Source organism: Rhamphochromis sp. 'chilingali' (genome assembly GCF_963969265.1).
Source record: "Rhamphochromis sp. 'chilingali' genome assembly, chromosome: 10".
Classification (NCBI taxonomy): domain Eukaryota; kingdom Metazoa; phylum Chordata; class Actinopteri; order Cichliformes; family Cichlidae; genus Rhamphochromis; species Rhamphochromis sp. 'chilingali'.
In genome coordinates this window covers 39,445,465-39,470,899 of record NC_137937.1, presented here as the reverse complement: position 1 = coordinate 39,470,899, position 25,435 = coordinate 39,445,465, and the positions used below count along the sequence as shown (strand labels likewise).

The 25,435-nt window shown below is 46.1% G+C and overlaps 2 protein-coding genes across 2 annotated transcripts in view; both read right to left on the bottom strand.

The window, feature by feature from the left end:
• Positions 1-110: 110 nt before the first annotated feature.
• LOC308403447 (nucleus accumbens-associated protein 2-like) lies at positions 111-16,457 on the bottom strand. Its single transcript, XM_080892865.1, has 9 exons — positions 16,433-16,457; positions 13,186-13,241; positions 9,837-10,548; positions 9,489-9,706; positions 8,552-8,811; positions 6,627-6,803; positions 6,429-6,534; positions 1,463-1,560; positions 111-1,050 (listed from the first exon to the last, which is right to left on the bottom strand). Exons 3-9 carry the CDS (start codon positions 10,275-10,277, stop codon positions 422-424), a joined length of 1,929 nt encoding a protein of 642 aa, XP_080748991.1. The 5' UTR covers positions 10,278-10,548; positions 13,186-13,241; positions 16,433-16,457; the 3' UTR covers positions 111-421.
• Positions 16,458-24,934: 8,477 nt separating this feature from the next.
• qsox2 (quiescin Q6 sulfhydryl oxidase 2) overlaps positions 24,935-25,435 on the bottom strand; it is a 14,501-nt gene continuing 14,000 nt past the window's right edge. Inside the window, exon 12 of the mRNA XM_080892864.1 lies at positions 24,935-25,435. This exon is cut by the window's right edge and continues 966 nt beyond it. The gene's annotated coding sequence lies outside the window, so the exon portion shown is untranslated.

The following is a 25,435-nucleotide window of genomic DNA, read 5'->3' as shown; positions in this document are numbered from 1 at the left end:
GTCTTTTTACTCTTCTAGCGTATTGTTTTAGCAGCTCTTTGTAGTGTTAGCATATCGGTTCCCTCTGAACTTCTGGAAACTTTGTTTGGTGCACAAATCAAACAGAAACAGCAGATCTGATTATCAAGAAGCTTTATTGTTGTTATCAGAGTGAGTATAATCATCATCGTCATCATCATCATCATCATCAGTCCTGTTGCTATGGGCCTGTGTGCTGGACTGCAGGAGGCTGTTAGCATGCAGCAGAGCCGAGCAGACAGACAGGTAGTCAGACAGACGGGGCAGAGAGGTAGACAGGTGGACAGGTAGTGAGGTAGGGGAACACACAGGTAGACGGACGAGAGGACAGACAGACAGACGGGTGGGGGGACAGGTAGCTATTGTGTTATTTACATACAGGTAGGCAGATGCATTAGAAAGCTTATTGGCTGTCTTCCAGAGGCTCCACCCCTCGCTCATCTGTGTCAGCCAATGCCCTGTGAGGAGGGGCGGGCTCCGCAGGCTGGGGGGAAGGGTGTGAGGAGGATGAGGAGGAAGAGGAGGAGGAGGATAGGGAGAGGGGGAGGTCTGGCGGTTGTTCAGTCTGTAGCCTCCCGTCCCCCTCCGCCTCACCTCCCATCATTCCCTCCTCCACTTGCCCCCCGCTGGCCCCTCCTCCTCCACGGGACCCAGCAAACTGCAGGTGAGGCAGGAGGGTGGCTGGGGCCTCCTTCTCCCTCTCCCCTGCTGCCTCCCTCTCGCGCCGCTCAGCATACAGCGGGGCCTCCAGGCCGAGGTAGGATGCGCTGAGCTGCCGCAGGTCCAGCTCAAAGGGGCTTCCACTGGACTGTGCCACCGACTCTGCCCCCTGACTCCCACCTCCTCCACCTGCTCCTCCTTTCTTACCCTTACGGGGGTGGGAGGTTGCAGAGGTGGGGAGGCCCTCGGGGAGGAGAGACTGGATCTTTGGGAGCCAACGTTTGCGGACTCTGCGGGCGTTGGTGCACATGTCGGCTGCAATGACGTTCATCTCGCTCTCCTTAAAGTTAGGAGCAAAGTTCTGACAGTACACTGAGGAGGAGGGGGGGGGGGGGGGGGGGGAGAATCTCAATACTTTTTAAAATACAATAAAAGGCAGAAATCATGACTCACAGTGTGTGTGTGTGTGTGTGAGTGTCCATGTGTTCCTGTCTAGCTATCTTTGTGAGGACCGAAATCTGCATTCTACTATACTTGTGAGAACCAACAGTCAGAGAACACAAACATCGAGGACACACACCGGTCCTCCCAAATTTAAAGGCATTTTTGAAGCTCAAACTGTGGTTTTAGTGTCAGGGTTACAATTAGGTTATGTTTAGGTTTAGGGTAAGAGTTAGGGTTAGGCATTCATTTTTAATGGTTAGGGTAAGGGGCTAGGGAAACCATTATGTCAATGAAGGTCCTCACTAAGATAGCTGAACCGGCGCGTCTGTGTGTGTCTTACGTTTGACAGTGTTTAACACTCGGTTGTCCAGGGGCTTCCGGCTCGGATCATTGGTGGAGGAGCGGATCCCTGTCCCGCAGCTATTGGCCAGCGTGTTTCTATGGAAACCATAACAACCCAATCAGCACCTATACCAGCTGTAGGTTCCCCTCCCCCTCCCACTCCGAGACGTGTGACTGAGCTGTTATGTAAAGCAGCTGCTGCCGACTGTCAGAAGCTTCTGGAAGATCTCATACAGCCCCGGGCCACATGGTGTCTGATGATGTCACAGCGTCTGGGTCGATAAGCGTTTTAGAGGCACATAAATATGACTGATTGATAAACGTGAGTTTCTGACCATCAGGTTTCACATCGACACACATCAGGACAAATCCAGACATTCATCCACGCGTGACACACGGGTCATCCATCAGTTCACATGGTCATTAACGACGTCGGCGTAAAAACGCCTTTCAAAGGCATTTGTATGTCAATGAAACATCAGCAGGTGCGCTCTAACATTACTGTGGGCCTCAGGGCTCATGGGGGGGAAGTTCTTAAACATCGAACATAATTACAGGTGACTCCCAAAGGTTTGTCAGGACGTCAAATGTCCCACCAGGGGAGAGAACACTAGATCATATTTACTCCAACATCAAGCATGCATATAGAGCCATGCCCCTCCCCCACATCGGCCAGTCGGACCACCTCTCTCTCCTGCTCTCCCCAGCCTACGCCCCCCCCCCCCAGACACAGTGCCAGGCCCTGGACTGGACCATATGTCTGTGAAGGTTCTCAGTCATCCAGGTCATCGTAGTCAAAGGAGCTTGCAAAGAAAAGCGTCTGGACTTCTTTAAGTTGCTTGAAGACGTTTCACCTCTCATCCGAGAAGCTTCTTCAGTTCTAAGGTCAAATGGTGGAGAGTCCCAGATATAAACCTAGTGGGAGTTTCCCCCCACAGAGGGACAAAAGGACCCCCTGATGATCCTCTAATTGCCTGAGCCAAGGTGTGAAACTGGGTGTGGGTCCCAATCAGCCAGAGTTTCGGGTGAGCTCATTGTGAAACCTGGCCCCACCTTATCATGCGAATTCCTGAGGTCAGATGGCCCAGGATGTGAGTGGGCGTTAAGGCGTCTGGGGAGGGAACTCAAAACTGGATTATACAATCCAAAAACCCTGGATGACCAGCGAGGTCCGATCACTCCTCAAAAACTGTGACGCCGCCTTCAGGTCAGGTGACAGAGCTCTGTACATGGCTGCTCGAGCTGACCTGAAAAGGGGAATCAAAAAAGCTAAGACAGACCATAAAGGAAGCTGCAAGTCCCAGCTGTCCAGCACCAACACACTGGAGGTGTGGCACAAGACATCATCAACCACAGAGGATGTGAAAGCAGAAAACCTGAGTGTGCAGCTGGCAGAGGAAGTAAACAGCTTCTTCGCCCGCTATGAAACACCACAACAGCAGCGCTCATCTGCCTCAGCCCTGCTCCCATCCTCATCCTCACCTTCCTGCACCGCTCCACTCACTGTAACAGAGCACGATGTCAGACGTGTGCTCCTAGCAGTGAACCCCAGGAAGGCGATCGGTCCAGGCGGAGTACCTGGGAAGGTGCTAAGAGCGTGTGGCCACCAGCTCACCCTCATCTTCACCAGACTCTTCAACCTCTCACTGGATCAAGCAGCCATCCCATCCTGTCTAAAATCAGCCACAATCATCCCAGTGCCGAAGAAGTCTCCCATCACCAGCCTGAACGATTACCGCCCTGTGGCCCTCACGCTGGTGATCATGTAATGCTTTGAGAGACTAGTCCTTCAGCACATCCAGGACTACCTCCCCCCAGAATCTGACCCCCACCAGTTTGCATACTGCACGAACAGATCCACAGAAGACGCCATCGCCATCGCCCTCCATGCTGTGCTGAGTCACCTGGAACAGCGGCAGAGCTACATCCGACTGCTCTTTGTGGACTACAGCTCAGCCTTCATCCAGCCTTCATCCTCATCATCAAACTGGTCACTCTTGGCCTCCCTCCCCCCACATGTGCCTGGATAAAGGACTTTCTCACAAACCGGCCCCAGACTGTGAGGCTCCACCCCCATCTCTCCTCCACTCGCACACTGAGCACCGGCTCCCCACAGGGCTGTGTGCTGAGCCCCCTCCTGTATTCTCTCTACACCCACGACTGCAGTTCGACCCACAACAACAATCTCATCATCAAGTTTGCTGATGACACCACGGACTCATCTCAAAGGGAGACGAGGCAGCCTACAGAGAGGAAGTCCTGAAGCTGGCAGCATGGTGTTCAGAAAACAACCTGACACTGAACATGATTTTATTTTATATGCTGGAATATGCACAACATAGGTTTAAATTAGGGGTGGGCAATAGAAACGATATACGATAGAAACGATATAAATTTGGCCAACGATAGAGATTTTGACTATACCGCTCTATCGCGATAGCGCATGTTGGTGATGTCATCAAGCTGCGCCTGTTTTGGTCGAAAGCATTGCAGCGGCTACAACCATTATCATCTGCAAATTATGCCGACAGTCACAGCAAAGAGATGAAGCACTTTTGAAATATGGGGAAAGCCAAAAACTGCGCTTCCTCCACTTCTGTAACATTGATTCATTAATGCTGAATTCTCTGCAGCTGCTCTGTTCCCATGTTGTTGCAGTATATTAATAACTAACCTCGTATTGTGGATGAATAATCTCAGTTGTTCTCCTGACTGAAGTTTGGCCCGTGTACAGCATCCTGCTATGCGATTGCATTTGTCCCTGACCACCAGAATCCCTCACGTTAACTTTTATCGAGTGGAAAAAAGTTCACCCTCCAGCTTCACTGTGCTAATGTTATGCTAACATAGCTGTGTCGCTAGCAATCACGTAGCACAACATCATATACCAGGTAGTCCAACTTCAGTAACCCTACAAACGCCACTGCTGTTTAGTTTTCTGTCTTCATTTATGTTGGAAGTGGTAGCAGAGCTGTACGTTTGAATTAGTTTCAAAAATCTCTCTGTCAGAACATGGTATGAAATGTTTAGGTGGAAACTAGCGAGCTAACTTCCTGCTAACTTCTAACTCCGTTAAATTTAATAAATTCTGTTTTCATGGATGTTAAAATTAATTGTTACACCTGGTAAAGCAGCAACGCTGATGATTTAATTAAAGATGAAAGAATTCAGACAGTTTTTAACTCTCAGTGTTCGTTTGACTTTGGGACCTGAAGGGGACGGAGTTTTGGACCCAGATTACTACGTGAAGCTCCTCACTACGGCAGCGTAATGCTCTGACATCCATCAAACAGTGCAGCTTACCAAAGTTGTACTAAAACATTTTTAACAGATTTCTGCCCAAATCGGTTAGAGGTCAGTAAGCACAACCAGAATTCATACATAAGGCACACTCTCTATTTTTAAGAAAATTAAAGGATTTTAAGTCCTTATAGTGTGGAAAATGCGTTATACAGAAGAAAAGAATATATCGTGATATATATCGTTACTGCATGTGCTTCAAGTTATATCGCGATCAGAGATGGGCAGTAACGCGTTACTGTAATCTGATTACTTTTTTCAAGTAACAAGTAAAGTAAGGGATTACTATCGCAAAAGCGGTAATTAGATTACCGTTACTTTCCCGTAGGAACGCTGCGTTACTGCGTTACTAAAGCCGTGATTTTTTGCGAGAATGTCTCATGACAGTGACGTAAGCGAGTGCGACGTTCGTGACGACAGCTGTGTGCAGATCAACAATGGATCATATATCGAGTGCAGAAAGAGTATGAGCGTGCAGCGTTTAAAGCGTGGAAGTACTGACCTTACTTTGAGTTTGATTCCATAAAAAGTGACAAAAACATTAGTGTCCGCTGTGCGTGGGAAGAAAACTTCTTTTTACAGCGAAAAAACCCCTAAACTTCCAACAAGCACCGAGTAGCTACGACGTAATGGGAAACTCACAGAGAAACTCGCGGATTCTTCCACTGACCGCCGCACACCTGCACCAGGGTAAACCTCCGCCTGCCCCACTCCTGCTTTACAGGTGAAAATAGAGCAACAGGACCGCTGAGTCTTTGACTTTATTTATTTTCTGCTGTGTTTTACTTGCATCTATTTGAAAGACTGAGTGTAAACACACAAAATATTTTATTTTATGTGCTGGAATGTGCAGAAAATAGGTTTAAATGTTAAACTAATTTATTCAAGTCAGAGAATGTTGCATATAATTAAATGTTTTGCTTGATGCATAAAATTAAAAGATTAAAACTAATAAAACAAGTTTTAAAAAGAGACTTTTCCATTTGATTACATTTTGTATGATGGATTATGCAGAAAAAGTAGAATTGGGCTGAAAGATCTATCGCTTTATCACCTCTTCAGGTTGTAAATCGTGTTTTTAAAAAGTAACTAAGTAATTAATTACTTTTGAAAATAAGTAATCAGTAAAGTAATGGGATTACTTTTTGGGGGAAGTAATCAGTAATTAGTTACTGATTACTTTTTTCAAGTAACTTGACCAACACTGATCGCGATATGAATTTTAGGCCATATCGCCCAGCCCAAGTTTAAATGTTAAACACATTTCTTCCAGTCAGAGACTGTTGCATAGAATTTGATTTTTGCTTGATGCATAAAGTAAAACATCAGGAAATCCCCGCGTAGCATCAGCTCATCAATGATTTCATAAACACTTCTGTCCATCTGTGCTGAGGAAACACCAGCAACTCATGAAACTCAAAGTAATCTCATGTTTGTAGCAATACTTTTAAAACTTTCATCAGATATGTAAGGTACCTAAAAACAGAAAAAATAAATGTTTGATTCTTTAAACTTTAACAGGAAAATCAAATACCTGGATTCAACAAACTTACCTTTAGTTCCTAATCCTGGTTTAGTTAAACCAGCCACACGGCACCACAACCTTTATGTTTTCTGTAAACTAAGCTGCTGCATCCATGTGACTCACCCAGGTAAGAGCTCACCTGTCAAAGAAGGTTGCTAGCAGCCTCCTGAGCAGCACCTTATGTTTGACTCCAGCACACAGGTGACAGTTCATCAGCTGACCTCGGGTCATGAACACACCTGAACCTGAACACACAAACACAGAGGGGAGCGTGTGTCACATGACGCTGGGTTACAGGTGTCTGAGATACAGTTGGACAGGTGTTCTGTTGTCCTACCTGCCACCAGCTCCACCTTCTCTCCTGGGTCTCCCTCGGTGTAGAGTGACGGGTGGCACCGATACCCAATCTGACTGATCAGACTGGCGGGAAGTGCCATGTTGTCCCGACCAACCAGCACGCAGGGCCGACGCTCATTAGCCAATGGGAGGGGGAGCATCTCCATCTTCTCTTGGACTGAACCAATGAGAAACAGGGAGGGGAGCGAGTGTCAGGAATCCCAGGAAGTAAAATGACTAAAACTCACCTGTTTGAGTTAATATGTGACATCAGTGGGGCCTGTATGAGCTGAAGGTTAACAAGTCCTGTTGGGGAGTCAATGAAGTGACATTAAAAACATAGAAAACGAGCAAAAAGGCAGAGAACCCACAGGATGACGTTTACATCGTCACCATGGTAATCGTCCTGTTAGGACAAAAGGACCCAAAACCTTAACCCCCTCTAACGTCTTACTTCATAGTGTAATCTTCACATATTCACACACACATCATCCTTACAGTGTCAGTGACTGTGTGATGGCTGAAATCAGTCCACACACTCACCTCATTAGTCTGGTTTGCAGGTAAACATGTATTTCAGTCATACTATTCATTCATTTCTAAACTTAAACCTAACAGTGATATTATAAAGTGCACATATTAGCACTGTGTGGGGTTTCTAAATATATTCTTTTATGTTAATTATGTTTTTGTTTCTTTGAGTTACCTGGTTTGGGGAGGTGTTTCCTGTCTGGGTAAACGGTGTGACCAGCGGGACCACCCATGTGCTTGTCAGCAACACGACTGTTTTAGGTTTAATGCTGTTTTGTGTCTAGTTAGTATTGGTGTTTGTTCTGTTTCCCCTGTTGTGTGTAAACGGTTTGGCCAAACCCCGTAAAGGTTACCCTGCTGTGTGTTTGTGTTTAGGTCAGTTTGTGAGTTAAGTTGTGTCTCCTTTGTTTGGGTAGTTACGTTTCTGTACGTCGCTTTTTGAGTAGAGTTATATTTAGCTGACCTCTTTTACGGGCCCATTAATTCTATTTTGAACTTTGTCTTTTTAAACTTTTTAGAGGATAAAATAAGAAAAATCCCACTTTGGAGACATTTCTCCTGTGTCCTGTGTGTCTTCGCTGCTCGGCCCCTCACTCACTTTGTCTTTAAGGATTTGCTAGCTTAGCTTAGCTTGTAGCTGACTCGCTAGCATGGCCTCTTCACCCGTTCCTCCTGCACTTTGTTCAGTTACTCCTCAGCCTCCTTTAGCCATAATGATACTTGTAATAAATGCAGCCTGTCTGGAGCTCTGGAGGCCAGGATCACTGAATTGGAGACTCCGGCATCCTTGAAACACCCGTAGCTAGCCAGGCCCCTGTAGCCGGTGCAGAAGGTAGCGTAGGCCCTGCTAACTCAAGACAACAACTTATTTAGCATGTGTCATTTCTCCTCAGCGTGGCTGGCTCAAATGCTTTTGTAGGGGGGGTTCTCTCTAATCACTTTGAAATGGTCAGTGACCAAAAATGAACTACAGACGTGCTTGAATCAGTTCAGGGCAGCAAACATATCCTTGGAAACAGGAGAACTGGGTAACCGGAGCCCCTGTTTACAGGATGCTATTTGAATAAAAAAGAAAATGTTTTGCATATCTTTCAAAGGAAGTGGCCGTGTGACTTCTGTTATCAATTACTGCCTTTTTGTTTTACATGAGGTATTAAACTGAACTCCAACGTTTTACTGCATCCATCCATTCTCTTCCTCTTATTTCTCTCAGGGTGGCGCAGGGCTGGAGCCTATCCCAGTCTGTCACCAACTCATAGGGGGTCATGTGATTGTTGGGGTTTCTCTGCATTATTATAGGCTGCTTACCTTACAATATAAAGCACCGTGAGGAGCTGTTCTTGTTATTTTGTGATGTATAATTGATATTGATTTGGGTGGTGGATAAATACTCACTGTAGGGGTTTCCGGGGTGTCCGTAGATGTGCTGATAGAGTCCGGGGTGTACAGCGTTGCTGTAGTAATCTTCCTCCAGCTCTTCCTCGGTGGGTGGGTGGGATGGGGGAGAGTCTGTGGGGAGACTGGATCCTCCTGGACTGGAGCGACCCCCGCCTGCCAGCAGGTAGGACTGCAGACCCGGAACCAGCCCTCCACCTGCACTCAGGTAACACAAAGCCGTGCTCCTGGAGGACTGGAGCTCTGCTGCAATGTCCACTCTGAGGAGAGAACCAGCAGGAGAAGAATGACATCACAAACCTTCATCAAGGTCCAAGCACTGGTCCCGGGTACACAGCTGAGGGTGGGATCCATTTATCTGGGATTCAAATCTCAGGGATCAGTCACAGGTACAAAGGTATATTTAATCCAGGTCGCCTCATACACAATATCAAACTTCATACGTAGAGTTAGTCAGGCAAAAACCTGACAATATAAAAGATGGATCTATCCACTTTGTGACCCTGCACCCTCATTGGTCATCGGCTCATCATTCACAAAGTAGACCCTCCCCCCTGTCATCTCCTGAATGAAGTGGGTGTGTTTGTGCCACACTGTCTCCCCCATTGCTTCCATTACAGTGAAGTGTTGGATCCACAGCTCAGTTCAGCAGCGCAGGAAGTCGTCCCATCCGAGGTGAGAGAGGCCTGGAGAGCACGTGTGGGAATTCTCCCTGAAGATTTCCTGCAGTCATCCATGCAGACGTTAAATAAGCGTGTGATACGAGATAAATACATCATGTATGACACACACATAAAGCATCATTTGTTCTTTCCGTCTGGTTACTGAACAGGTGGGCGGTCCTCCACCCTCTGCGTCTGGACTGGGCAGACATCTCTGACTCGGTTTGGAATAATCTTTCCAACACTGAGAAAACATTTCTGAGCCATTTCCTCACCTGGTCTCCTCTCCTCCTGTTCCTGCTGCTCCTCCGGCCTCCTCTGCAGGAGGCGTGTCAGCTCGCTCCTGTTTGATCCTGCTGACGGCGAGCAGCAGCTCCTCGGGGCTCAACGCCGGCTGGTCTGGACTCACTTCCTGCAGCTGGGGGGCGCCGTGCTGCTGCTGCTGCTGGGCCGTCTGAGTGTCAAAGCCCCCGAGCTCGTCTGCTGAGGTTGTCTGTAAACACAAACGTTTAAATACAGTTACAAAGAGAAGAAAAACACATAAACAGTCTCCTGTGGCAGCTGCAGTTCTCCTGATGTCCACTAGATGCTGCTGTCTCCCACTAACCTCTGTTTAGACCCACCTGTGAGTCACAGCAGAGCGGTGAGGAGGCAGAGGAAGCCTTCATCATCATCAGCTCCATACCGCGCTCCACAATGTTCTGGATCTGCAGGTACCCGGCGGTGTACATGAGCACCAGCTGCTCGCTGGCCGCCATGCTGAGGCGCCCCGTGTAGCAGAAGGACAGAATCTGCTGGAAACACATCGGCGTCACTGAGGACGGGAGCTCGAACACCGCCTGGGAGGAGGAGTCAGAGGAAGAGGAGGAGTCGGCCGCAGAGCTGAACAGGTCTCTGAAGTAGAGCGAGGAGGCAGCGAGGACAGCCCGGTGCGCCTTGAAGGCCTGACCCTGCACCAGGATGGAGACGTCGCAGTAGTGACCCAGCAGCCGCTGCTCGTTCAGGCTGCCCAACACGCTGCTGCCGAAGTCGGGGATCTCCACCTGTAGCAGCCCCTCCGACATGGTGGTGGCCGTCGGCTCGCTGAGGTCGCAACGGGAAGTGGACGGCGGTTTGATGACGGTCCTGATGAGCCAGAGCTGGGCTGACGGATGCAGACAGCGGGGCGTTTAGGTGTCGGGGATGCTGCAGAAAGTTCCTCCAAAAAGTCTGAGGTCCATAATGCTGGTGCAGAACAAACAGTGAGGTCAAAGGTCAGCAAGGAGGCGGGGGGTTCAGGTTGAGAAGGAGGTGGTCAATCATTAAGATGCAGATCAGCTCGGTCCAGAGAAACAGCTGAAATGTAGAAAGGGAGACAAAAGGAGGAGAGGTCAAACCCTCACGGCGTCTCACGTGCCCACAGAACAAACCGAGGACACGTTTAACCCACGCCTGCTCGCCAACAGGGCAACAGGAAAACCTCCAACCTGCTGCAGACAGCCGAACGTCTCCTGCGGCGCGCCTCTAGAGTCCAACAAACAAAAACACTGAGCGCGCTCAAACACAGGGCGTCAGAAACATCAGGTGCACCCATTCAAACCTGAGATAACTTTATTTAAACCCATTAAAGGATCGAACAGCCGTTTCATCGAGTCTGTTTAAAAAACACGTTGGAGATAAATATTCCTTTCAGTTTTGTTTTCATTGTAAGTCTGAGTGCAGAGAGAAAAAGTCGAACTGACCACAGGTTCTAGTTGAAGTTCATGAAGCTTTATTATCGCTCAGGTAAGATTTAGACCCAAAACGAGTGGTCAGACTTTTAAATAATGTTTGCAGAGAGGAGCCGAGGTGTCTGCTCGAAGAGTCTTTGACTTCAGTGTAAAGAACTTATCTTTTTATTTTGTATAGTAAATGTCAAAGTGTTCAATATTCAAATTAAATATGGCTAAAAATTGAGCTCTTCACCTTTACTAAGAAGGCGGAGCTTCAGTTTAGAGAAATTTGAGGATTTTGATTGGATGTTGCCGGTATCATCACTGACCACTCTGCTCCGTCACCCAGATGTGGTCACCTCTGGATTGAAAAAACAACATGGCGGTGGCTCAAATGCTGACGCTGAAGCTTGAAAATACAGTTTTTGTATTATGATGTCACTGTGGCGTCATCAGGTGATCAGAGAGTGACAAACGCCAAAGTGACATCATCTCAGAAAGCCACGCTATGGTTGGTTTCTGGGGAATTCAGTGTTTTTAGTTATGACTGATGATTCTTTGTCTCGCGACCTTTTCAATGAAGCTGCATTTAGTTATCATTTCAAAATAAGATGCACTTATGACGGCTGCCGAGTGACGAGGTTACTTCTTCGCTTTTACACAGTCGAAGATCTCGAAGCTGCCCCTCGCCAAGCTTCCGGAAATTGATCAATCAGAAGAAAGTGAAGGTTTTTGCACACTTTCTGTTGAGTGGTTGGATCTCTAGGTCACGCTCAAAGCTGTTTGTCTGTGACGTGGAGGTGTGGGTAAATAAACAGGTGACGTGCAGACAGAGGTGTTTGCTGAGAGTCATGTGATCAGGAGGCAGCGTTCAGTCTGACGCATCAGTGTCTAACACACTGAGCTAAAGTCTCACAAACATGGAGGCTTTGTAAGGAAATGCATTCACGGGTGAGTCATCGAGCCGGGTCGGCCTGACGGACGAGGGGCATCGCGACCGCTTCGGCTGGCGTCTGTGGAAAGACAGTGAGTGTCTCACAAGAGGGTTCGGTCAGAAATATTTGAGGTGAGGCACCTCGGCACGCCGGGAGGAGGAGCCACAGCGCAAATGGTGTGCTGAGCGCGTCTCCATCACAGGGCCGTTGTTTCTGAACCAAACGATTCAGAGAGGATGACGTATCATTACTGACAAACGTGATCAGGTCATGTCAGTGGCAGCTGTGAAGCCACGGAGGGTTTTATTTTTCCTGTTTTGCCTTTAGTTTGGAAATTCTGGTTGTTTTAAAATCAGTCACTGTAGTGAACAGTGTAGCGATTTAAGGGTTTACCTTCAGTCAGCTTTGAGCACGAATCAGAAACGCTGCATTTACAGTAAAGTGATGCCAACGTGTGGGCAAAGCTACGGCAGGTGGGCTGAGAGAAGGGACGCGCTGTTTGAAAAGTTGCATCTTTGTTCAAACTTTATATGACTTTGCATCTACAGACGGGACGTCCTTTGGGATTACTTCCAAAATCACACTTCTGCTATTCTGAATGAATCTGAACTAATGAAACAGCTTTGCAGTTCAAGCATTTGTTACTCCCTGTTTTCTTCTCTTTTCTTGTTTGTTGCCTGAACTTGTCTCATATCTCTTCATTAGTTGGAAAACATTTAATTTGGAAATAAATTCAACAACAAAGCCATTAGACGAACGAGTCGGTGAAAAGGAAATCCTTGCTTCTCTGCTCTGATGGCCATGTATGAGCTGCCAGAGGTTGTATTTATTAACCATGAAGTACACTGGTCCCTCGCTATAACGCGGTTCGCCTTTTGCGGCCTCGCTGTTTACCAGATTTTTTTTGTGCAACTTTGCTTTTTATTTTTTATTTTGTTTTGTTTTTCTTACAGCGCATTGTGTTCTGCATCCTGATTGGCTGCAGACCACTGTCAATCTCCTCCATGCTGTGTCTCCTGTACAGTACAGCACGCGTTCAGCTTGTCAAATTTACATAAATCTTCGATCACTAGCAGTGTGACTCTGAATTGCTGTGCTGTATGTTTGTAAGTTTTCTCCCCAGCAAACACAACAATGTCGATGAAACATTTTGCACCGTCAGAGGCTCCTGTGGTAGCACCCAAAGGCAGAGGAAGATGCTAACCGTCGCACAGAAAGTTGGACTTCTGCTTAATGCTAAAGGAAGTTAGAAGTTACCGTATTTTTCGGACTATAAGGCACATTAAGCGAAACAAAACAGTCAAACTTTACTCAACTCATTCTTCTTGCTTCCTCTACTTCCGTACCATTGATCCATTGATGTTGAATTCTCTGACAGCTGCTCTACTCCCGTGTTCTGGACCTGAAAACAGGGTTTGATCTTCGGTTTCATTCTATAATACTCAACTTATTTTTCTACAAAGGTCTGAACTTTGTGTTTAAACAAGAGAGAAATGTGTGAAAGTGTGTAGTGAGGGGTTTTACAGCCTTAAAACATCTATAATCATTGTAAAACATAAAGCTGCTACTTCACCTATTTTTAGAACGTAACTCCTGCAATAAACGAGGGACCGCTGTGACTCAAGCTGTCAGTAAGAAACTATATTTACATGGAAAGTGTTTCATTCAAACTGCAGCTGACTTTCAGCTGAAGGTGTTTTGTTCTGGTGTTCCACAGGGATCAGTACCAGATCCACTGTTGTTACATAAAGAATGGATGGTGTGTGTATATGCAGATGACACCCTGTATGAAACCTTTAAAATTGTACCGATTTTAACAAAAAGATGGGAACATTTGTTTAGTGCATGAATGAAATGTGCACAATCAGATGTGTTCAGCATCAGTTTCCTCACGTGTTTCCTTTGGTGTAATGTTTTAGGCTAAATGGTAAAAACACTCATTCGCTTCTGCCACTAACCAGACTTTGGTCAAGTCAGAGATCATTTAACGAACTTATTAATTTAAAGTTTGTTCTAAATTGTTTTTGTTTCTCAGCTTTCCAAAAACGTTGGGAATACAGAGAAACAATGTAACTTGTTACTCTGAAGTGTAGCTTTGAGACGTCACCTTGAGCCGACTGTTATTATGAACTGGCTCTATATCAACTGAATTGAAGATCCTGAATAGGGATGGGTATCGAAACCCGGTTCTTGTTGAGAACCGGTTCCCACTGTTTCAGTTCCTTGGAATTGTTTGCCATTTTTGCAAACGATTCCCTTATCGATTCCAGTCGCCCCGAATGACGTCACCACGTTGCGGAGCGTCATTTACCTGGCAGGAAACATGGCGCCTAAGCGGCTCAAACGCTCAAAAGTTTGGTTATACTTTATGAGAACGGATGACAACAGGGCAACTTGCAATACTTGCAAAGTAGATATTTCATTTAAGGGAGGAAACACTACGAATATGCAAAAGCATTTGCTCACAAAACACACGATGACCTTAAATGAATGTCGTGTTTTTAATTCCGCTCGACTCGTGAATCTCAGCCCAGCAGCAGCGGTAACGTTTGTACGTCCTCTCCCGTTAATGCGGCAGGTAAATAATCAGCTAACAGTGCATATTATGTTAGCACGATCTGCCTTATTACAAACCTGCCATTACTGTGCATTTAGTGACCATGATGAGACAGAGTCTGGCTCAGATGCTGGCAGTTCTCGCTGCAGGCTACCGGTAGCGTCTCCTTTCAGGCCGGGATAGACGAATGTCACCGAGCAGTGACTCAGTTTGTGGTCAAAGGCTTGCAGCAGTTTGCCACAGCAGATGATTTTCAGTAAGTGAATGTGTTTAATTGTAGGCAGGGACATTACTGGATATTCTTGTGTAATTGCTACAGAATAATTTATGGTATACTTTGTTATTGCTACAGAAGAATATTTATTTTATTATTTTACATTTACAATGTTTTCCCCGGGGACCCTGTGACACCCCATTGAAGAGCCGTAGGCTGGATCTCTTAAGATCTCACTGTTGGGTTTGTAAGGCCATGTTACTCCTAAATTTCTACCTTGTTCAAAGAGAAGATATAAAACAAAGCTCTAAGCTAATCGACCTTAGTGTTCTCCTTTTTTCAAAAGAATCGATAAAGAATCGAATCGTTAAACAGAATCGAAAATGGAATCGGAATCGTGAAAATCTCATCAATACCCATCCCTAATCCTGAAGCAGTGTTTGTCCTTTAGTGAGAGAAAAGCTGATGTTCTTTATGTTCCAGTTCAAAGTGTCTGCTGTCCTCCAGGCTAAACATGATGAAATGTAAAAGCATATGTGTTGTGTCTAATATCATCTCCACAGAAAGTTCCACGCTGCTGCAGAGATGTAAAGCTGAATGCGTGTCAGTGCTGGGACAGCCTCACAGTGACACCTTGTGTTTCGGAGGGTTTTATTTTCATGTGATAACACGATGACGTTTGCGTTCTTAAAGACAAGAAAGCTAAAGTCTGTGTCCAATGAGGGGCTTTCAAAGCTTCTCCTGCATGATTTTGCCTGAAAGACTAAACTCAGGGAGCAGAACTCTGTGTGCAGTTTTGACATAATCATCCATGAACTCACTATAAATAAATAATGGCCAGAGACATGGACCCAGACCCAGACCTGTGGTCCAGTATAGTCCAACATACTCAGCTAAAGTCCAGCAAACTCCACTACAGTTCAAACAGCCCAGCATAGTCTGCTCAAGTCCAACAGAGCCCTCTGCAGTGCTACAGTCCAGCAGATCCTTGTACAGCCCACTATGGTCCACTATAGTCATGTAGAATCCAGCACAGTCCACTGTAGTCCAGAACCGGTCCCTATGGTGCATGAGAGTCAACTACAGTCCAACCAAGTCCTTTACAGACCACTTCAGTTCAGTATAGTCTGCTAAAGTCCAGAAGAGTCCTCTGCAATCCATCGTCAAGGAAGTTCTCCTGTAGTCTATCAGAATCCCACACAGTCTGTTATAGTCCACTACATTTTAGGACAGTCTACCAAAGTCCAACAGAGTCCCCTACCGTCCAACCAAGTCCACCGCACCCCACTACAACCCAGCAGGGTCCAGTACAGTCCACTAATGTCCACTACAGTCATCTACAATCCAGCAGACTCCTCTATACTCTGCTAAAGTCAACCAAGTCCTCTGCAGACCACTACAGTTCAGAATATTGTGCTGAAGTCCAGCCAGGCACTCTACAGCTCACTACAACCCTGCAGGGTCCTCTATAGTCCTCTACAGTTCAGGACAGTCACCTGCAGTCCAGCAGAATCGTCCCCAGTGGACAGGAGCTCAGGACAGTCTGTTACCACCCAGCCGAGTCCTGCACAGTCCACTGTAGTCCGGCAGAGTTCGGGACAGTCTGCTACAGCTGATTCCAGGTGAGTGGTTCTCAGAGTTGAGCTCAGTGTTTTTGTTGTTTACGGAGCAGCAGACAGACAGACAGCTCAGAGTGAGGAACAGAGTTTGACAGCGCGACAGACAGACAGGTTAAACAGACAGTTTCAGAGTGCCGGGACAGACAGACAGCAGAGAGACAGCCAGTGGAGGACGGATGTCAGACAGTGAGACACCTCCTTACCTCCTCTCTGCTCCTCTTCCTCCTCTGCTTCTCCTCCATGCAGCAGGCAGGACGGCTGGCTGGGAGAGGTTTTCTTCTTCTCCTGCGCTCAGTCAACGCATCGTCTGGTGTGTCACAGGAGGGGGGGAGGGAGGAGGGGGAGGCAGAGACACAGCAGACAGCCGAGGAGGAGGAGGAGTCATCTGAGGACAGCGAGGGAGCTAATGCGGCTAACTGCCCTGCAGAGGACGAGAGAGAGAGGGGCGGGCGAGCATGCATTACATAGAACACACTGCAAGGTTGAACATTACTCATGAAAACTCGCTAAAAACACACATGTAGGCTGTCACACACACACACACACATCACTGCACATGTGTGTGTGTGTGTCAGTGTGTGTGTGCGTGTGTGTGTGTGTGTGTGTGGCATGACTTGGCCAAATGCACAGCGCTGCATTGCAGTGCTGAGGCTGAGTTGGCATGCCGAGTACATAGCGTGCATACTGCGACTGTGTGCCAGGCTGACACACACACGTTTATATCGCTGTCTCTGTGAGGACATCTGCTGTATGTACAGCCACCCACAACCCCTGATCCTGACCCCCAAACAAAGTTTGAACAATCACACAGCCCTTTAAAGGAGCGTGACACACAGAGGCCAAAGGGTCCTCGCTCTGATGTTGAAACAGCCGTGCTTGGTCCTCACAGCAATAGTCACACCAGCACACACAAACACAAAGCAGCAGTTTTGCAGCCTCAGCTTCCATCAACACTTACAGTTTCTAACACGAGAGAGAGACAGCTACTGTAGAGAGACAGACAGGGCTGGTGTCTGTGTTTAATGGGTGGGTGGATGCTGAATGTGTGAGGGAGGGGGAGGAGGAAGAGGAGGGGTGCTAAGGCTAAATAAGGATTCGTACAGTAGCTCTGTGTGTGTGCGTGTGTTTGTTCATGTCTTTCTGTGTTTATGTAGACATATCGTGGTTGAAATCTGCCCTGCTGAGGACTTTCCTGCACTGTGAGGACATTGTTTGGTCCTCAGCCCTACAAAGGGTCACCTTCAGACCTCTGTGGTCTCCAGCATTGGTCGAGGGTCTCATCTTTGTGCTGCAGTTCTTAGAAAAACTCCAACTGCTTGTTCTCAGTGTCTCCAGCTCTGTAACAGCTCTGCTCACAAGCAGCATGTCTTTAAAACCTCACTGTGTCCCGACACCAATGTGTCACTAGTAGGGCTGGGCCATATTATACTGTTCACGGTATTACCGGTGCAATGTTAGGCATCAATAAAAAAATGAAATATCGCGATAGAATATGGGTAAAATGCACATGCGCACGTGGCCGAAAAAGCATGGTGGTAACGGAGAATGAGAAGGGGGAAAGCGGATCGTTGAGTGAAACACATGAACCAGAATTGGTTTGTAAAAATGCTGCAACTTCAGCGATGTGGAACTGGTTTGGTGTTTGTCCGTCAGATACACGACAAAGTACATTTTTTTGTACAAAATGCAAACGGGCCGTCGTTATTGCCGTATTTGTCGGACTAAGGTGCTCGTAAATCTGGGAGTAATCTGGGTCCTAAACTCCGTCCGCTTCAGGTCCCAAAGCCAAACGAACACTGCAGCATCACTGAGAGTTAAAAACTGTCTAAATTCTTTTATCTTTAATAAAACGATCAGCGTTGCTGCTTTACCAGGTGTAACAGTTAAGTTTAACATCCAGGCATCCATGAAAACAGAATTTATTACATTTAACGGCGTTAGAAGTTAGCAGGAAGCTAGCGGAAGTTAGCTCACTAGTTTCGCTAGTTACCTAAACATGATATAGCATGTTCTGACTGAGAGATTTCTGAAAAAATTAAAACGTACAGCTCTGCTATCACTTCCAACATAAATGAAGACAGGAAACTAAACAGCAGTGACGTTTGTAGGGTTACTGAAGTTGGGCTAGCTGGTATATCATGTGCGTGGTGGCTAGCTACACAGCTATGTTAGCATAACATTAGCACAGTGAAGCTGAAGGATGAACGCTAACTTTTTTCCACTCAATAAAAGTTAACGTGAGGGTTCCTGATGGTTAGAGACAAATGCAATCACATGGCAGGATGCTGTAAACGGACCAAACTTCAGTCAGGAGAACAACTGAGATAATCCATCCAAAATAAGAGGTTAGTCATTGCAGTTTTTGCCCGTTGCTTGAACACATTTTGCAAAACTTCGCTCATTGTGCCAAAACTCTAAACACAAGTAAACATGACACAACACTGGGAAATATAAATATAAATATCTCTAAGCTTCCATTATCATCGAAAATTCTGGAAAAAGCAGTTGCAGATCAACTTACCACTTTTTTAGAAAAACATGAAATTTATGACAAATTTCAGTCAGGTTTCCGTAAAAGTCACTCAACAGAAACCGCATTACTTAAAGTCTCTAGTGACATTATGATGTCAGCTGACTCCGGAGCATCCTCAGTCATGGTTTTGTTGGACTTGACATCTGCCTTTGACACCATTGACCATACCATCCTGATTAACAGGCTCCGGGACAGTCCGGTCTGGCTTTGAAGTGGTTTCAGTCATACCTCTCCAACAGATCTTTTAGTGTTTTTGCGAATCGGTTTATGTCACATTCTAAAGATCTGACATTTGGGGTACCGCAGGGTTCAGTTCTGGGTCCTATTCTTTTTCTTTTGTACATGTTACCTCTTGGACTTATAATTAGGCAGTTCCCTGAGGTGTCTTATCACTTCTATGCTGATGATATTCAGCTCTATTGCTCTTTTAAGCCGATGGAAGTCCATAAACTGTCCTCTTTAATTAAATGTTTAGCTTCCATTGAACAGTGGCTTGGTGACAACTACTTACAGTTGAACTCTGAGAAGTCAGAAACATGATCACAAACTGATCAATATTGTAGGTATATTGAGTGTTTGTTTTAGTTTTGTGATTTTGAATGGTTTAATAAAACCGATATTTTATTGGGTAATATTTTAATTTGTTGTTGTTTGTGTTTTTCAGCTGTGCTGTCTCTGCTGTCCTTTTTTTCGTTCTTTTGATTGATTTGTAATTTTGTTTTGGTTAGTTCGTCCAGCCGTTAAGGCGGTTACTGATTGGAAGTGAGTTGTGTAAGGGCGGACTAACCTCCCTTTTTGTTATTTGTTTATTTGTTTGTGCCACTTCCCTTTATATCCCAGATTGCAGGTCATGCATAGCGCTGATTCCCAGCTGTACTGAAACCCGAGGTGTTTGCAGTGCGTGCCACGATTGCAGTGTCGCTAAACGGCGTGTGACGGTTTGCAGTGTTGTGTTATTTTTTGCACCGTTTGTGTGGTAAGTGTCATGTGCAGCTTGGATATCAGCAGGATGTGTTGTAAGTCCTGTCTGGAAATAACTGGGAATTTGAATGTTTAATTAATGTAATAAATAAATTATCAATTTATTTCCTTGTCCCTTTTACTCCTACCTTGTCCTCGGTTACACTCAGGATATTTCAGCCCATTTCCACTGGAAATGCCTTTTGGTTCAACTTTCAGCAAGGAATTTGCATTTGCACAGTTAAATTTTTATGTAGCTTTAATGCACATAAAAAACAGCTGCTTGTTTAAGTGAAAATAAATGCATGGGGTTTTTTTTTTTGCGCTAGTAAAGTTGTGGAGTTGTATTTTGTCTCGCATCAATTAAATCGTCAGTTATATTGTCATCGCAAATTTTCAAATATATATCGTGATAAATATTTTTGGCCATATCGCCCTGCTCTAGTCAGTAGCACGAGCTGAGGATCGGGACTTTTTCAGAGCAGGCTAATGACTGACCTCGAGCTGTGGATGGACCATCTCAGCTGAAGTTTGCTCTGTGTTCAGCGTCGTCTTCCTGTCATGTGATGGTGTTGTCTTCGCCTTCCAAGACCTTTAAGAAGAACTTTGCTGAGAACAGTGTAACCCTCGTCCTCCAAAGAGCTGTGAATGTTTTAGTCTGATCACAGATCTGTAGCCACCAGGCAGCACATCGTTATCTGTCAGCTAGACAGATAACAGATCACATGCTTTTATGTGATGTCGGCCCACCCTTTGCAGCTGTAACCTATTCGGCTGTTTTGGGAAGTCTTTCCACAGGTTTAGGAGTGTTTATGGGAACTTCTGATCAGGAACATATTTGTGAGGTCACACTGATGTTGGACGAACAGTCCTGCCCCACAGTCTCTGATTTACCCCAAAGGTGTTCTGTGGGGCTGAGGTCAGGACTCTGTGCAGGCCGGTCAAGTTTTTCCACACCAAACTGGCTCATCCATGTCTTTATGGACCTGCTTTGTGCACTGGTGTGCAGCTGAGTTAGAACAGGAAGCTCCATCCCCAAACTGGCCACACAAAGTTGGGAATATGAAACTGTCCAAAATGTCTTGAGCATGAAGAGTTCCCCCCTAACTGGAGCCCTCACACCATAACCCCCCCTCCACCAAACTTTACACTTGGGACAGTGCAGTCAGACAAGTGCCGTTGTCCTGGCAACAGCCAAACCCAAACTCCAGAAGGAGAAGTGTGATTCGTCACTCCAGAGAACACATCCTTTGTTACCAGCAGCCAGTTTGGACCGTCAGCTGGTCATCTACTGTTCTCATCACAAAGGGTCTCACTGTCAGTGGCTTCTATCTCCTCCTTTGGCCAGCTGACTCCTCAGGACTTGCCTGACCCTCTGCAGGTACTTGGTGGTTGCAGCTTTCCCAGCAGCCTCATCATAGTTCCCATTTGCCTGTGGGATTCCCAGGTACTTGTAGCTGTCCTCTATGTCTGCAATGTTGCCTCCTGGTAGTTTGATCCCCTACGTTCTGACTACCTTCCCTCTCTTTGTTATCATCCGACTACATTTCTCCAGTCCAAATGACATTCCGATGTCATTGCTGTATAGCCTGGTAGTGTGGATCAGTAAGTCAGCTTGATGTCATCCACGTACAGGAGGTGGCAGACACCTGTTCCACTCCTTAGTCGGTATCCGTAGCCAGTCTTGTCAATTATCTCACTGAGGGGGTTCAGGCCTATGCAGAACAGCAGTGGGGACAGAGCATCTCCTTGGTAGATCCCGCACTTGATGGTGACTTGCGCTATGGGCTTGGAGTTGGCCTCTAGTGTTGTACGCCACATCCCCATTGAGTTCCTGATGAAGGCTCTCAGGGTCCTGTTGATCTTGTACAATTCTAGGCATTCCAGTATCCAGCTGTGGGGCATTGAGTCATAGGCCTTCTTGTAATCAATCCAGGCAGTGCACAGGTTGGTCAGTCTGGTCTTGCAGTCTCGGCTGACTGCTGCTAGTACTTCCCAGTTTAGTTTCATGTTATTTTGTATCGCTGTTATCTCTTGTCATCTTTTGTCAGCAATAAAGCTGTATTTTGAGTTCAGTCCTGTTTCCCCGTGAGTTTGCGTTTGGGTCCTATTTCCTGCCTGCCACACAGCCAGTCCATGACATGACAGGAGCTTCCAGGTGGTGCTGAGGCAGGTTATTGGTCGGTAGTTGGAGGGGACCGGTCCCTTCTGGGGGTCCTTGAGGATCAGGACTGTCCGGCCTTCGGTTAGCCATTCTGGGTGTCTCTCATCAACCAGCAGCTGGTTCATTTGTGCTGCCAGACTCTCGTGGTGTGCAATCAGCTTCTTCAGCCAGTAGGCGTGAACCATGTCGGGGCCTGGTGCTGTCCAGCTCTTCATATTGGAGAGTCTTTCTTGGATGTCTGCCACTGTGATGGTTACTGGACCCTGTTCAGGGAGGTTGCTGTGGTCTGCCCTCAGATCCACTAGCCACTGAGCATTGTTATTGTTCCGTCTGTAATGATAAGCAGCTGTTGCTGTGAGTTAACATAGTTTCATGCCATACCACAAGGTGGCACTATCTGTAAAGAACACGGGCATGAGCGCTAAGAGGTGAGGGGTGGTTGTTGTTTTTCCGGCTAACCAAGCATGGTTAATAAAGTATGTCGCAGATCACAAAAGGACTCTTTCTTCATAAATAAGGAGACAAACAAAACAGCGTCCTTCTCCCATATGCTCTTCCAGTACTGCTCAGCCTTGGTGGTGCTGTTCTCATATTGTTCCCTTGCCACTGAGAGTACACCTTGGCTGGTTCTGTGGAGAGCAGCTGGTTCATTGTCCTGCCTTTGATCTCTCTGGTGTACCTCTTCAAGCGGCTGGCCAAGGCTGTGAGTCGCTGCTTGGCAGTGTCCAAGGCCTCGGGTATGGACACCTTCTTCATCGCACCTTTCTGCAGATCTGCAGTCGGCTAACCTCCCTCTGTGCTACCTTGATCTTGGCCTCTAGTCTCCTTCTCCATGGTGGGTACTGCTCCTTGTAGCTGTTCATTTTGTAGCCCAGCATCTCACTGATGACTGCTGGCAGGTGTAGTTCAGCTGGTGTTGCAGCACTGGTTTCTACTTCATAGCAGGCTTGAGCCTTTGTGGTTCCCGGGTTATTCCTGAATATCCTAACCACTTTCCTCTGATCTGAGGGGGACAGTTTGGATGTTTTTCCCAGACTTCGGGAAAGGGTAACAGATCTGAATAACTTGAACTTGTGTACAATTGTTTAAGCTGATCTTGAATCTGCAGATATTTAGAAACCGTCATTGACTTCTTTGGACTTTCACTTTGATCAATCCAATAAGTGCATTTCAACAAATCCATTTTATGCTGCAGTCAGTCATTAGGAGAGACAGCGCATCATGTTCAAAGACATTTTTGAACCTTCAGAATTACTTATTAAAATTTAACTTGTTAAAGGTGGCTGTAAATTTTAGTCTGTGTGTATATTTAACACTGTGTGGAATAGAGAACAATCAAAAACACTCAGATTAGTTTATGTTTATCGGGTCAGGAGTTTGAATTAATTTGCCAGCTTTTCCAATTTAAACGTTATACAGGGTGGGCCATTTATATGGATACACCGTAATAACATGGGAATGGTTGGTGATATTAAAGTCCTGTTTGTGTATATGTGAGGGGGCAAACTCCTCAAGATGGGCGGTGACCATGGTGGCCATTTAGAAGTCGGCCATCTTGGATACAACTTTTGTTTTTTCAATAGGAAGAGGGCCATGTGACACATCAAACTTATTGGTAATGTCACAAGAAAAACAATGGTGTGCTTGGTTTCAATATAACTTTATTCCTTCATGAGTTATTTACAAGTTTCTCTTTGTTCACAGCCATTGACATGTCGAAGAGGTTAACACGTGAGGAGCGAAATCGTGTTGATATCTGGTGAACGCAGTAACCGGGTCATTGGAGCAGATTTCAATGCAAGACACCCTACGAGACCACCCATCTCCATGCTACAGTCAGCAAACTGCTTGCTAAGTTTGGTGAAACTGGTTCAGTGTTGGATTTGCCAAAATGTGGACGCAAGAAAACTGTCACTGATGAAGAAACATCAGTGGCTGTCCTCGCTTCATTCAGCAAGAGCCCACAGCGTAGCACTCGCCGCATGTCACTGGAGAGTGGCATTAGTCGAACATCCCTTCGGTGGATATTAGCTACTCACAAATGGCACCCTTACAAACTCCAGCTACTGCAGCATCTCAACGAGGATGACCCAGATCGGCGCACAGAATTTGCAGAATGGGCAAAACAAAAACTGGAACAGGACCCTCAGTTCACGCAGAAGATTTTGTTCAGTGATGAGGCAAACTTTTATGTGAATGGTGAAGTTAACAAACAAAACCAGCGCTATTGGTCTGACACTGACCCACATTGGATGGATCCCTCCAAGACTGTTGGAACAACAAAAGTGATGGTTTGGTGTGGTATATGGGGCACAACGATAGTGGGTCCATTCTTCATCAATGGAAACCTCAAGGCTGCTGGATATTTGAAATTGCTACATGCTGATGTGTTTCCCTCTTTGTGCACTGAAGCTGGCACGTTCCCTCAGTTTTTCCAGCAAGATGGTGCACCACCACATTATGGGTGCAGGTCCGAGCATTCCTAGATGAACAGTTTCCTGGGAAGTGGATTGGTCGTCGTGGGCCAGTTGAATGGCCCCCAAGGTCTCCCGATCTGACCCCCTTAGACTTTTATCTTTGGGGTCATCTGAAGGCAATTGTCTATGGTGTGAAGATACGAGATGTGCAGCACCTGAAACTACGGATACTGGATGCCTGTGCTGGCATTTCTCCTGCGGTGTTGCTATCAGTGTGTGAAGAGTGGGAGAAGAGGGTTGCATTGACAATCCAACACAATGGGCAGCACACCGAACACATTTTATAAGTGGTCAGAAACTTGTAAATAACTCATGAAAGAACAAAGTTACGTCGAAACCAAGCACACCATTGTTTTTCTTGTGACATTACCAATAAGTTTGATGTGTCACATGGCCCTCTTCCTATTGAAAAAAACAAAAGTTGCATCCCTGGCCCATCCTGTAGTTCTTTTTTCCCTGTAAAATTTGAACACATCAAAAATGAATTGCTTATTATGCTTATTGAAGGACTTCATAAAGTCACGACTCCCTGACAAACGGAAACAACGGTTTAATACATTTCTGGGTAAAAACGACCCTCTGCAGGTTTCAGCAGTTTGATTTTATTTGAAGAAAATAATCTGGAACATAAAGACAAACATTTATACAACCGGTAAACACGGCTTTCACATGTGCTTCGTCATTTTGGTTGTTTAGTAGAAAACCAACTCACTCTGGGCCTTTGGGGTTCGAATTCTTTACAGGAAATAAACTAAAGTGATAAACATGGTTCATATTTGAATCACTTCACAAAAAGAAACTTCAAAACTACAATCAGTCATCAGTTTATCAGGACGGGTTTCCCTCCTATCACAAACACAGACATACAACAGCACACGCACGGAGTGGGCGGGGCCTGAGAGGACAGGTGTGTCTTCTGTTAGCAGGTTAAAGGTTTGGCACAAAGTGAACTCACTTTGATACTGTCACGTCCAGGCTGTTAAGGGTCTACCCTTAGGTCCTCCTGTGGGATTCTGGGAAATGAACCCAGCCCACAGCAGCTTGTCCAGGTCTCAGACACCTGGTCAGAGGG

Coding starts and splice junctions, on each gene's coding strand:
- LOC308403447 (XM_080892865.1), bottom strand. CDS start 10,277: ATGTCGGAGGGGCTGCTACAGGTGGAGATCCCCGACTTCGGCAGCAGC. Junction 8,812..9,488: donor ACAGGAGGAGAGGAGACCAG/GTGAGGAAATGG, acceptor TTCTCTCCTCAG/AGTGGACATTGCAGCAGAGC. Junction 6,804..8,551: donor ACACCCCGGAAACCCCTACA/GTGAGTATTTAT, acceptor TCATTGGTTCAG/TCCAAGAGAAGATGGAGATG.